This window comes from Lygodium microphyllum, chromosome 9 (assembly GCF_053477565.2).
Source record: "Lygodium microphyllum isolate KBCC chromosome 9, Lygodium_microphyllum_v1.1.10, whole genome shotgun sequence".
Lineage (NCBI taxonomy): Eukaryota > Viridiplantae > Streptophyta > Polypodiopsida > Schizaeales > Lygodiaceae > Lygodium > Lygodium microphyllum.
Genome location: NC_141143.1, coordinates 42,177,330 through 42,191,428, shown reverse-complemented (window position 1 = coordinate 42,191,428; position 14,099 = coordinate 42,177,330). Strand labels below are relative to the sequence as shown.

The 14,099-nt window shown below is 38.8% G+C and overlaps 1 protein-coding gene across 1 annotated transcript in view; it reads right to left on the bottom strand.

Moving 5' to 3' along the window:
* Positions 1-6,488: 6,488 nt before the first annotated feature.
* Positions 6,489-14,099, bottom strand: part of LOC148030974 (MADS-box transcription factor 23-like) — a 143,005-nt gene continuing 135,394 nt past the window's right edge. The window contains exons 3-5 of the mRNA XM_087685521.1: positions 6,824-6,885; positions 6,651-6,750; positions 6,489-6,560 (exon numbers count right to left, since the gene is read on the bottom strand). Of these exons, the coding sequence (XP_087541647.1) occupies positions 6,489-6,560; positions 6,651-6,750; positions 6,824-6,885 (234 nt within the window). The remainder of the gene's footprint in view (positions 6,561-6,650; positions 6,751-6,823; positions 6,886-14,099) is intronic.

The following is a 14,099-nucleotide window of genomic DNA, read 5'->3' as shown; positions in this document are numbered from 1 at the left end:
CTCATCACCATATCCTAGGAATATGCATTCACATGACTTTGGTCCTAGTTTGTTGCACTCTTCTTTCCTTATGGACTCAAAAGCCTCACAGCCAAACATTCATAAATGAGCATATGAAGGCGGCTTGCACGACCACTCTTCCAGAGGGACTTTCCCGCCCAAAGACTTGTTCGGTGACATGTTAATCACATGAATAATTGTCATAAAAGCCTCTATCCAAAAGCCATGGGGTATTGTAGTATGAGATAGCACTATACAAACCTTATCCTGTATGGTCTGATTGATGCGCTCTGCAACTCCATTCTAGGGTGGATTATGAGGGGCAGTGAGCTCCCTCTTTATCCCCTTGCTTTTACAAAATGTTTGAAAGACTTTGGACACATACTCCTCGCCTTTGTCAGAGTGAAGACACTTAAGTGTCTTACTAGTCTAGTTCTCAACCAATGCCAAGAATTTTTGAAACCTGTCAAGCACTTTATCCTGGCTATGAATAAGGTAAACCCATATCTTCCGAGTAGCATCATCGACAAATGCGACAAAGTATTTCTTTCCTCCTAGAGATAACCCTAGCATTCGACATACATCGGAATGTACTAACACTAGGGGCAAATATTTCAGTGAAAGAAACTTTTTATGATATGTCTACACATGCTTACCATAAACACAATTATCGTAGTGCTCAAAATTAGCATATTAAAGATAAGGCAAGTAACCCAAATGAGCAAGTACTTTCATTCCTGTTTGAATCATGTGTCCCAACTGACCATGCCACAAGGAAACACTTGACTGCTTGGACAGAGCAACAACATGGTCACGCATACTAGATACATGGAGAGGATACAAAGCATCCCTCTTTGAGCCTCTGGCAATAACCCTAGATCCTCTGCAGATCTTCCATTTCTCGTCACCAAAGGTGGTATAAAATCCATCGTCATCTAGCTATCGAGTACTAATAAAGCTCTTCTTGAGCTATGGTACATGCCTTACATTCTAAAGAATAGATCCATGCTGAAATTGCAATTACACACTGCCAATTCTTGCAATGTCATATGCATAACTATCCCCCAAGATGGACAACACCATATTGACCTCCCGTATAGTATATAAACCACTCGTGGTGAGGGGTGACATGAAAAGAGACACTTGAATCCAAAATTCAAGTGTGCATGTCATCATCCGTATTGATCAAAGCATGTGCACTAAAACATGAAGAGACAAAGAGTACATAATTTCGACTGTCACTCTCATGGCTAACTGCATTCACCTCTTTGATCTTTACATTGCACTTCTTAGCAGGCTGACTTTCCTTCTTCTCTTCCTTATTGTCATTTGTCTTCTTGCCTTTCCCTTTCTCTTTCATCCATTTATAGCAATCACATTTGAGGTGACCCTTCTTGCCATAGTGATGGCATTCAATATCTTTATTATTTGATTTACTGTGTCCCTTGCTATTAGATTTGCCTTTCTGTTGTGATTTGCCTTTAGTATGCAAAACACTAGAAGACTTATTGGATGCATTGTTCTGCTAATTCATTTCTTCCACCATGAGTAGAGCACTCTCTTCATCATCATACAAAAGAATAGAATTAGAATTGCTCATAGTAGTCCTGAATGTATCCCAGCTCTCTAGCAAAGTACAAAACAAGAACATAGCTTTGAACTCATCATCAATATTGAACTTCAAAGCAGCAAGTTGTCTGAAAATGGAGTTAAACTCACTAAGGTGAGTAGACATTGCAGTAGCCTCTTTCATATGCAAATCCATGAGTTTCTTCAGAGCCAATAGACTTTTCTTGCAATACTATTCTAGGCATACAAATCTTCCAATTGCTTCTAAATGTCATTAGTGAAATCCAACCCTTCAATGTTAAATGGAAAGGCATCAGAAGTCTATAGCTCAATGGTCAAGTGTGCAAGCTCATTCAGCTCATCCCAATGGCCTTGCTCTACATCAAGTGGTTTTGTTTCCTTTACTATAATTGGCTTTGTGTGCTTCTTCTACAACAAGATATTAGAGCACTGTTTTTGCCAAACTACAAAGTTGTGTGCTCCTTCAAGCTTCTTGATATGCATAAGATGATTGTCACTGCAACTAGTCATGATTCACTACCAAATAACTGTATGATAGTAAATGATAGCTAATGACAAGCAATGGAAGCTCAAAAATCCTCTTAGTAGTATGTGAGAATATCCCCAAGTATGTAGAAGTAAAGAATATACATCAGTTCATTGCCCAAAACGCATCAAAAGCATTCAATGATAGTAAACATACCAATTTCTTGAAAAAAAAAGAGTGTCATCCTGAAATTCTTGACAATATAGGTGGCTTCCTGCACTTTAGAAGTGCAATCGTGAAACTCCGAACAATACATGTGACTAACCTACAATTCAGGAGTTCAGTCTTGACATTCAAGAAGAATCTAACCTGAGAATTTAGAATTGAAATAACTTCTCAGACCGACTAAGATTGAGCTCTAAGCATCGTGTGAAGCTGCTTAAAACATCACCATAATGTTCTTGCATAGAAACATATCAAAATTCTTGGCAGTGAGATATGTTGTCTTGAATATGCAGGAAACTATCCTGAATGTATAACAATAGACATGCAGGTAAAGTTGTTCCAAAAATTAGCTTTAATCACTACTCAAATGCATTCTAGAATCAAATCCAAGTACATAACATCAACCATAAGTATGAGTACATGGTATAGAATGCATGAGACCAAGTCTAGAAGCAAGACATTGTCGTGACGCTGCACATCTAACACTCTATAAATGTGAGGGTGGAGTTTTCTGCCAAGGTTTTGGACTCTTTAGTCAATGTCATTATGAGTTTTTTTTTTGTTGTGTGTGTTTTTTTTGCATGACACACAAGTTCATGGATTGTGGTGAGCCATCATGCTTCAAGGAAGGAATGAATAGATCGAACAACAAGAAGTGGTTCAACGCCATGTTGTCAAAAATGGAATCACTTAATAAGAATGGTACTTGGGACTTGGTGCAACTGCCTAAAGGGTAGAAAACTCTTCCATGCAAGTGGGTTTGCAAAATGAAGGTCACTTCTGGTTCTCCACCAAAGTACAAAGTACGGTTACTTGCAAAGAGGTACAAGCAAGAATATGGAATTGACTTTGACAAGATCTTCTCTCTCGTAGTCAAGATGACTACTCTAAAAACCATTTTGGGCTTGGTTGCAGTTGAAAAAATGGAGCTCATATAGATGAAGGTAAAGACTGCATTCTTACATGGTGATCTGCATGAGGGCTGAAAGGTATTACGAGATACCTCAAGGGCAAAAAGGATTTGTGCATCTGCTTTGGTAAGTAGAAGACATCTATGATTGGCTTTATGGATGCAAACTATGCTAGACATGCAGACTACACGAAGTCCACTACATGGTATGTGTTTAGCTTCACAGGGGGATTTGTCTCTTGGATATCTAGGTTGGTAGAAGTGTGTTGTAATGTCTACTGCAGAGGCAGAGTATGTGGCTGCCATTGCGGCATACAAAGAAGCCTTATGGGTATCATGTTTGGTTCTTGAGCTTGGGATTACTGAGGTTCCTGTTCTCTACTGTCATAGTTAGAGTGCTATCATGTTAGCATGGAACCCTGTCTTCCATGCAAAGAAAAAACACATATAGGTGAAGTATCATTTCATTAGAGAGATACTTGACAGCAAGAGCATTAAGCTGGTCAAGGTGCACATTGATGATAACCTTGCACACCTTCTCATGAAAGGACTTCCATCAGAGAGGTTTGCCCATTTCTGGCAAATGATGGATATCGAATAGGTATAGTCTCTTCAATTTTGTACATACGTAGACTTAGCTAATTCTTTTCCTCTACCTTTGGGCACATTGCCTTTAGGGGGGAGGTTGTTTAGGATAAAGGACAGTGCCCGTGTTCGCATGTAAGGGCTAGATTATACATAGTACATATACCTATCTAAAATCATTATTGAGGTACACTCTTCAGTACCACAAATTGTGTGTCTCTATCTCTTCTCTCTTTCAACCTGCATTTCTACATAGAAGCTCCATTGCAGCTAACTCAACATTTTTTCATGGCTAGAGGCTGTGGTCACACTATTCATATGTGGTGACCAGCTATTTTGTGGTGATTAGCATTTCCTTAGGCAATTTATCACCTAATATACATTGGCAAACATTTTTACCTCAATTGCGTTCGACTGCTTTTAGGCTCCAACAACTATTTATAGCTACCCTACTTCAATGCTAGACATCAATCATAGACACATTCCCTTATAAAATACTACTCTTTGCATTATCCAATGCTTCATTCCATATTCAATATGATCCGACACCCTAATTGACACTTTGTGTTGCATGGAAGAGACTAATCAGTGTGCTTTGTATTCAACATTCTTTTGGAGTTTAATGTTGATTTCTTCTTTCATTCTCTTCTCTCTCTTCGCTTCTCTCTCCATGTTCCTATTCTTCCACTGTGCACTCTCATAATTTCCAATCATGTGTGAAATAGATTGAAAGGAAGTGAGGAGATTGAGGAGGTGAAAGTGTCTACATCATCTAAGCTTCACTTTGGAATCTACTGCATACACTATATGTGTAGCCCCTCACAACAACAAACTTCCTCCAAGCCTAATGATGGAGCTAGTGTGGTGCAATGAAAACCCAACAGTCTCAAGAGCCCTCCATTCCTCCAAGATAGCCTCCTCTACTACCTTGAGGCCATGGAATCTCTGCATGTGAACCTGTGAGATGGAAGGCTTGTGAGCACCAACCACTCTCCCATTGTACATGAGGAAAATTTACCCATATCAAATGTGCTCTCCATCCTAGGGTGTGACATATAAAGAATCAAACTCTCTACATTCCTACAAGATATCCTCCTCTACTACATTGAGGCCATGGAATTTCTACCATGTGAACCTATGATGAGAGGCTTGTGAACACCAACCACTCTCCAATTGTACATAAGGAGAGTTTTCCCATGAAAAACTTGGTCTCCCTTCTAGAATGTTACATATAAAGAATCATAGAAAATGATTAAAGGAAGAGGCTTTCTCCTTTGATCTTCAACAATTTGGAAAGGTATCTTACAAAGTATAAGATAAACAATTTGTCTACTCTAAGAATGGTCCTTGCAAGTTTGAACTTGAATTTGTGGCCCAACCTATGGCTCTACCAATAAAGCCCTAGTCTCTAACACTGTGAAATAAATATCCCTTATCTTCCTCTAGACCTTAGCTGCATAATCACATTCCAAGCAACTTCAATTGATGCTAAGACCCCATAAATCCATGACCAATGAAGAACCATTGAGACACTTCACTTGACAAATGTAGCATGTAGACAAGGTGCAAGAAGAAGTCACATACCACTATGTCACAAAAATAATATGATAATTGGCCACCAATGCTAAGGTGGGTTAACTATACTCCATCATAAAAGCTTACATCTCATGCTTGATGGCATTGGGGCAAACTACAACCCTCACAAAATGTCTCTCCAATAACCTCTCATGAACTTCACTTTCTAACCCCTTCAATCCTTTAAACAAACTTGTCAAGGTTTCTTAATGATAGTAGCTTCTTCTTTTCTTAGTTGATCCTTTCCTTTCGGCATCGTCTAATCTCATCTTCCCTATAGCCTTGGTTATGCATATATCTAATTTTGTTACCAGTGTCTCCTAGTCTTCTTTATTATTCATCCTTCTTCTTTTTCAACTTTTTATATTTTATTTGGATCCACTCTTGAAGTTCTTCCTTATCCACCATGGTTCATTTCTATTTTGGTTGAATGTCTCATCAAGTTTTCATAGTCTAGTGAATGATGTCCCCTCCTTTATCCACGCTATGAGCATTGTGTGCATACTAATTTTCTGTAATCACAATAAGTCTTGCAAAACACCCATTCAGGAACTACTCCCAATCCTTCTCTGCCTACTTGAAAAGTTATCTACCTTATGCAAGACTCCAAGGTCCAATTGCATGGACTTCGGCACCATACTATTGTCCAACTATCGATAACCTACAACTATGAGTGGTGTGAGTTGATCTTGAATGCATAGCACGCGTTGATAATTTATTCACACTCGTCCATATGGCATTCTTCCTCATGATGTTTTGCTTCTCTACAAATGCATCACCTTCGCTCTCTTTGGAGCTTCCATCAAACCATCATAAATTCTTGCAAATCCATTGATACCATTGCCACATCCATATCCTTGGAGCCATGCACCTTATGAACCATTCAAACCATGAGCTTGAATTTCAAGTAACATACAACCATTAAAACATGGGACTTCCCTGGGATTTGTGCCACATCCATTTGCCCATATGATGATTCAACTTATTGCATAAGTTATGGCAGTCATAAGAACTACGATTCAATTGGCTTCATATTGTTTTCAATTCATTCTCACATTTTCTCTTATTGAATGACTCTTCGTGCCATGCATATTCGTACTTTCTAAGGTTACCAAAAGTGAGTGTGGTCTCTCCCAACTAACGGTGTGCAGAGCCGCATAGAAAATGCCCCATTTGAGTAGTCTGATCTTGAAGCTGCAACGGTTCCATCTGCAACAATGCATCAGATTCATGGTTGTGGGTCAAAGCACGCATGCATTCTACAAACATGCACGTATGTCTGTGGATACAATCATGTACCTTTCGCAGCCTTGTCTTGTAAAGAGCAGCCTCCAAGGTAGTTTCCATCATTTCCATATCGGGAAACAGTAGGAAGGAGAGATTTTCACCCATCAAGCAGCTGCAAATCAAGACAGGACGAATGTAGGTACCAAAAACGCAAACTTGAACATCAGCTGTCACAAGAGTTGCACCTCTGAAGGTCGGTCAAATACTTGAGATGTTCTCGTAAGCGGAAAGCCTCATGTCTCCAAAACTGTGACAGGCATAGATAAGAATAATTAGCCAGAGATAAACATCACCCCAAGAATTGCTTATAGTAAATAGACAAACAGCCAATCGTCAAGAGGAACCAAAAACCCAAACACGTCAACGGACAGACTTAGCATCTACATCTAGTCTAGCTTCGCATGTGTTCTCTCGTATGTTCGTTCCAAAGCTTCAAAGCTTTACAATAGGCATCAAAGTTCCAATTCAATTCCGATATGAAAATTGAGAACCTTACAAAACCAATTCAAAGAGGGGTACGCCTATTGGAGGCCAACTAAACGCCAATTCAAGAATGGGCACGAGTAATGGCAGGGCTTAGAGACCTTGGGCACACGGACGTTGTTCTTCAAAGAGAAGCCATGGTGGGATGTGAGGTAGAAGCTATGGAATGCGAGAGAGAGAGAGAGAGAGAGTACACAAGACTGCATGAGTTCTCTTATTGACACTATTAGTCATGATGAAGTGGCACATATTGCGCTTAATGGGGGAGTCATAGAAGAGTTTCCTTTATCTCATTCTCTTCATCAAGGGTGCTCTCTCAGTTCTTATTATTTGCATTGGTTACTCACACCATGCTTTCTTTGCTGGGTCGTTTAGCCCAAAATGGGGAGATTGTTGGTATATCTCTTCCCAGGGGTTCTCAACTTTTGGGTCAATCTTTGGCAAATGATTCCTTTATGTTTCTCAAGGCTGATGAACTAGGGCCAATTGAGTAATGCCAATTTGGAGTCTGTTTGGTTTGGCCTCGGGCCTTCATATTAATGCTCAGAAAACAACATTAATCTTTTGTATGGCGACAGATCTGCAAGAATTGGGCTGGTAGGGAGCTGTTGTTTCTAAAGGAGATATTATATGGCACTTGGGATATCCGGTTGGGGTGGAAATCCCTTCTTGAGCACTACTTGATTGGATTGTGAGAGGTGAGAGAATGCACAAAGTTCAAAGCTCAAGCTCAACTAGAAATACAATTGATAGACAGTGAAGAGACTCTATGAGAGTGAAGTGTGACACCCAATGCAATAATTTGAAGAGTGTAAGATGCAAGTATAAAGTACAACCCTTAAACCTTAGGGTTCCGAAAGGTATAAAACATGATAAGTGCCCAAACTATGTAACACAAGCACATAGAATAAAATAGAATAAATCTAGGAGAAAAAACATTTCGTAAGGAGAGAAAAAAGTGCCCCATTGTCCTACTGAGGATCACCAACACTCCTCTGTGAGCATTCCCATGAGTCAAATCCAACAAACCCCCCTAGAGTGAAGAGTGCTCAATATACAAGGGTCATCCACACCACCAAAGGAGATGAAATTTGAAACATTACAAAATGCTTCAAATTTGTCACGAGGAAGAGCTTTGGTAAGGATGTCTATCACATTACTAGTGATAGGATATTAAACAAGGCTGATATCACCTACAAGCAGCCTCTCTCAGTGACAAGGCTTACTTCACCTACATATAGCCTCTCTCAGATAAAGTGATAGTGGATCTCTATGTGTTTCATGTGTGCATGAAACATTGAGTTCTGTGCCACTTCAATGGCACTATGACTATCAGTGAACAAAAGGAGTAGGCTCTTTGAACAAATACATCTAAATCAACCAACAAATGTCTAAGCCATTTGCATTCAATTATGGTAGTGAAAGTTGTCTTGTATTTAGCTTCACATGACCATGTGGCAACATTGGATTGTTCCTTGCTAAGCCAAGAGATGCAAGATGAGCCAAGAAAGAAACAATTACCACTATTTGAGTGATGAGAATCAAAATCATAGCCCAATCTGAATCACTATAAGCATGCAGTTGCGGTTGTCCCCCTTGCATAAAGCAATCCAAGAGTTCGACTACCCTGCAAGTAATGAAAAACACGCTTGATAGCTTGCCAATGTGACATGCATGGCTGGTGCATGTATTTGCTCAAGGATGAAACTACAAATTGATTGTTTGGCCTTGTGTTGCATAGGTAAATGATAAATCCAACTACTAGAACATACATATGGATATCAAACAAATCACTACCATGCATGCAAGGACACCTTGAGTCTAGGTTCCATTGGTGTACAAACTGGCTTGCAATCTTGTAAGCCAAACCTCTCAAGAAGTCTACCAATGTATCTAGACTGTGACAATCCAATGTCTCTAGCATCATGAATGAATTGAATACCCAAATAATAGTGCAAAGGCCCCAAATCTAACATCTCAAAATTTAACTGCAAATTTTGTTTGAATGCTGAAATTTTATCAGCATGTGTCCCTGTAAGTAGAATATCATCAATAGAAAAACATATGACTAGCAACGATCCCCCCTCTTCATATATGTAAGTGTAGACTCTAATGAGATGTTTATGAGCCCCACATTGAGTAAAAAGACATCAATCTTTGCACATTAAGCTCGAGGAGCTTGCTTCAAACAATATAAAGCCCTTTTCAGCTTGCACACATCGTGTTCGGATCCCACAACTGCAAAACCAATGGTTGCTGTACATGCACTTCTTCTTGAAGTTCCCCATGTAAAAATTCAGTCTTTATATCAAGTTGGTGCATAGTCCATCCATAATGGGTAGCTAAAGCAACCATAGACTAAATGGAAGTCATACAAGATGTAGGAGCAAATGTCTCCTCATAGTTGATGCCTTTCTTCTATGCGTAGGCTTTAGGCATAAGCTTGGTCTTATATTTGTCAATGGATCCATCTGCATTCCTTTTCAGCTTCTAGACCCACTTTGTACCAATGGATTTCTTTCCAATAATCAAGGACACTAAATCCCATGTTTGATTCTTTATGATAGAATCAAACTCAACTTGCATTACTGCCATTCAATACGCACTATGCTGTGCATCCTCAACCCATTCAAGCTCCTCATCATCAAGTGTATCTGCTATTATAACAAATTCCATGGTATGTGCACCATCATGCATATGAGCTTGCCTTCTAGTACAACTAGCAATAGGAGCATCCAAGTGACTATCTTTCATAGAATACAAATACCACCTAGGCATTTGCCTAGCTTCCTCACTGTGTATAACCTCTTGCTAAACTTCAAATTCACTACCCTGTTGAATATTTAGATCGGCCATAGGCTATTTTTTTGCATTACCCAATGGAGTAGTTGGTTGAACGTTAAGTTCACTTGTTGAAGCTCCAGCTATATCACCGAAAGAAATGAGCGCAACCCTTCAAATACATCATTGACAACCCGATTTCTATCAAAACCAGCAAGGGATAATTCTGATTTTTCATAAAGAACCACATCCCTAGTGATAAACACCTTCTTAGAGATATGATCATATAATCTATATCCTTTGCTCTCATTGTTGTACCCCACAAAAATGCATATAACAACTTGTTATCCAATTTTGTTCTCAGTACCTTGGGAATGTGTGCATACACAAGATATCCAAAAGTACAAAAATGTCCAATAGAATGTTTTCAGCTATTCCAAGCCTCAAAAGGTGTAATATTCTTTAATGCCTGGGTGGGGTGCTTGTTCAAAAACATGGGAAGGACACATAACTGCTTCCATCCAAAAACTATGTGGCAAGCTTTTTACTTTAAGCATACTGATGCCAGGAGGCATATTCCACGGTGGATTCCGTGAGGTTTTGCGGTGGATTCTGTAAAATTTTATTATTATCGGGGCTCATACACAAAGTAGATTCTTTGTGCGAGAAGTCGATGGGGACGCCTATCCTTTTCGGGCGTTTTGTTAATTTTATGTGTACATGGGTGATTCCATAGCAGGTGATTCCACAAAATACATATTTAAATTAATAAATGTTTATGAGTTTAGAGTGCACACTCGTAATAAATTAAGGTTAGGATTGATTTCTAACCAATTTATTTATCTAGCTGAAGACTGCTAGGTATTCACTTTTGCCGGTTTAATTGTATTATTTTTCTAACAATTGTGAATGCTTCAGTTGATGTGTAGAGCAAGCAGTGGTGGCAATGGAAAGCATTGAAGGATAGGATGTATTCAAATTATCATCAATTTTTTATGGGCATGTATCTTAGGAATGGCACCTATATTTTTTTGCACTTATTTATCAAAGCATTTGATATTTATTTATTATTTTTGTATGTGCATGGGCACACGATTTAAATACTTGTATTGGACATTGTATTTGGGTACCGCCTGACTTCTTGGGCACCCATTAGCTTTAATTCTTTATTGGCACAAAAGCAAACTCAAAAGCTAAAGCATGCTATTTTGTAATTTGGGCTATTATTTGAGCTTGAAGATGAATAATATATGAAATACATGCTTTGTGGAGTGCTCACACAAGGCATGGGGGGAGATTGCATCCAATTGCTCTCTTGTTCATGTGGTGCAAAGTTTTCTTCATTGGTTTTTGTGTAAAAAGTAGAGTTCTTTTGTTCTTGGGGACCTTATGACGCTCACTACGCATGCATACGGCGTCCGATCTGTGCACCAGTGGTATCAGAGCGAAGCTGAGATCGAGAGCTTCCAATCGCTTACCATCTTGCGTGAAGGCAGAGCTCCTGGAACGATCGAGCTCTATAGTCAGTTTCATCGCAAACGGTCGATACCAGCGTGTTCGTAGCAGTCAAGAACCCCCTTCTGCACCCTCTGATCGCGAGAGACGAGCCTCTGTAGGCCAAGGACCGGCGGTCAAGTTCCTTCAGCAAATCGTGAGTATAGAGATAATCCTCCATAGCTTCATACCTTCCAAGCTTTAACAAAAAGCTTATTAAGCTTAATAATAAGCTTATTTAAAAGCTTCTTCAATCGAAATTTTCTGCCTGCAGCGTCAGTATAAACTGACGGCCGCTGATTCCGCCGCCAACATACTCACATCCACGAAAATCAAATTGAGTTCCTTAAGCTTTAAATTCTAAGCTTTCCAAGTTTTGCAAGTCACCAAAGTTACAAAGATCATCTCCAATCATTACCATAGCAGTAGTTCACACGAATCAGTCTATTGCTCTCTGGAAGTCCCTGTTCACACTTAAAGACTTGCTGAACTAGTTTCAACAAACGCAGAAGTTCATATGCACATTATACGTAGTTTCTACACAACAATATTCTCTTGGAAGACGGTTGTGACAACGAATACCACAATTGTAAAGGAAAAAGACTACAAAAGGCAAACAAAAATATACAAGCCTTGTAAACCCACCTTTGAGCTACGCTCATCCTGCTAATAAGATTTCGAGAGTGTGAGGTCTTTTGGAATTTTACAAGATGACTGAAAAAAACATGGACGATTTTATGGCTGAAGGTGATCTACCTGAACCAAAGATGGAGCAAAAGTTGGATTTGATTATGATGCAGCTCAAAGAAGAACGAAGGGCGCGACAAGCTTTGCAAGTTCAATTGGCTAGTCTGCAACGATCTACCACCGACCAAGATGGATCGCAACCCGAATATCTTATACGACGTACCATCGATGCAACACTTGAAGCCCAATCCATCCGCAAAGAAACAAAGATAAGTAAAAGAAACTTCAAATTTCGTACTTTCAATGGATCACGCGATGAAAAGACTGTACTTGCTTTTATCAATCAATTTGATGATTACTTCCATGAAGAAACATATGCTGGGAAAGACAAAATTAAATGTGTCACTAACCATTTAGTTGATCGAGCATCTTTATGGTGGACTGTGGTTCGCAAGAGCGCTGATTGCCCTACTACATGGGAGACTTTCCAAAAGAATTTTTTGTAGAATTTTATTCCTCCTCAATTCCATGAAAAAGCCATCAAGAAATGGAATCTTCTACAACAAAGAGATTGCGAACCTATTTCCCAATACACTGAACGTTTCTGGAATGCTCTATTGCAACTCAAAATGCTCGAAGATGTACTTGAAGCAACTCATAAACGGAAGTTTATGTCTGGCCTACTTGGGTATTTCTATGCTGAAGTCAACATGTTCAAGCCAACAACTCTTGAAGATGCAATTTCCTTGGCTCATGACACTGAAGACAAGATTCGTGGAAGAGACAAGTGACCACAACAATTTCCAACTAATGGTAACTTTGGTTCCAAACAATTCAATTCAAATTTTTGAAGATTCAATCAAAGTCATTTTCTTCCATCTTCATTCCGTAAATCTTGGACACGACCACCTGCCTTCCCATCAAACACCAATCCAAACCCTAAGCCATCCCCACAGTCAAATCCCAACATTCCTAAACTTCCTGCCATTACCAATAATGTATCTAAAGCCAAACCCATAGTTTGTTACAAATGCCATCAACCTGGACATCTAGCAGCCAATTGTCAATCGAAAAAGCCACCTATCCATATCAATTATCTAGGAGCCATAGAAGAAGAAGAACGTGAGGTAATGCCGAACTTTACGGAAGATGATGACAATATTGGTATTACTTTGGATACTTTGCCAGGTATGCCAACTTCCCATTCTTTATTAACAATGAAATGTTTTGTGCATGGTGAAGAAAAGACTATTTTACATGATGATGGGAGCACACATGACTTTATTTCTGCAAAGTTAGTCAAAGAATTGAATTTACAAACTGTTTCTATATATTATCGCATCAAGGCTGCATTCCTAGGTACAAGATATAATGGAACACAAGAGGTGCATAATTTAGAAATTAAAATTGGCAAATATACTGAATGAAGAAATTTCTTAGTTGTACCTTTGCAATCTAGTAACATTATCTTAGGAATGCCTTGGCATCATCAATAGAATCTTGACATAGATTATTCTACGCATTCAATTAAAATTTATTTTCAAGGAAAACAAATCACATTGCATGGTATGCACACTTCCAATAATTTTTCACTACTTACTCATACTCAGGCTAAACATATATTATGTAAAAGTAGCAAATCTTATTTAATATGGATGAATAAACTTCAAGCTAAAGAAAAACACATGCATCCTACGCATACACAATTTCTTGCCCAATTTTAAGATTGTTTTGTTGCTGATTTACCACCTGGACTACCACCTTCACGTCCTGAAGATCATAAAATAGATTTAATTCCTGGAACACAACCACCATGTAAAGTACCATATAGACATAACCAAGTTGAATAGAAAGAAATTCAAAATCAAATAGAATAATTCCTTAACAGAGGATTAATTAGACCTAGTAGTTCTCTATATGGTGCACATGTCTTATTAGTGAAAAAGAAAAATAATACTTATCACATGCGCATTGATTATCGTGCCCTAAATAAAATTACTATTAAGAATAGATATC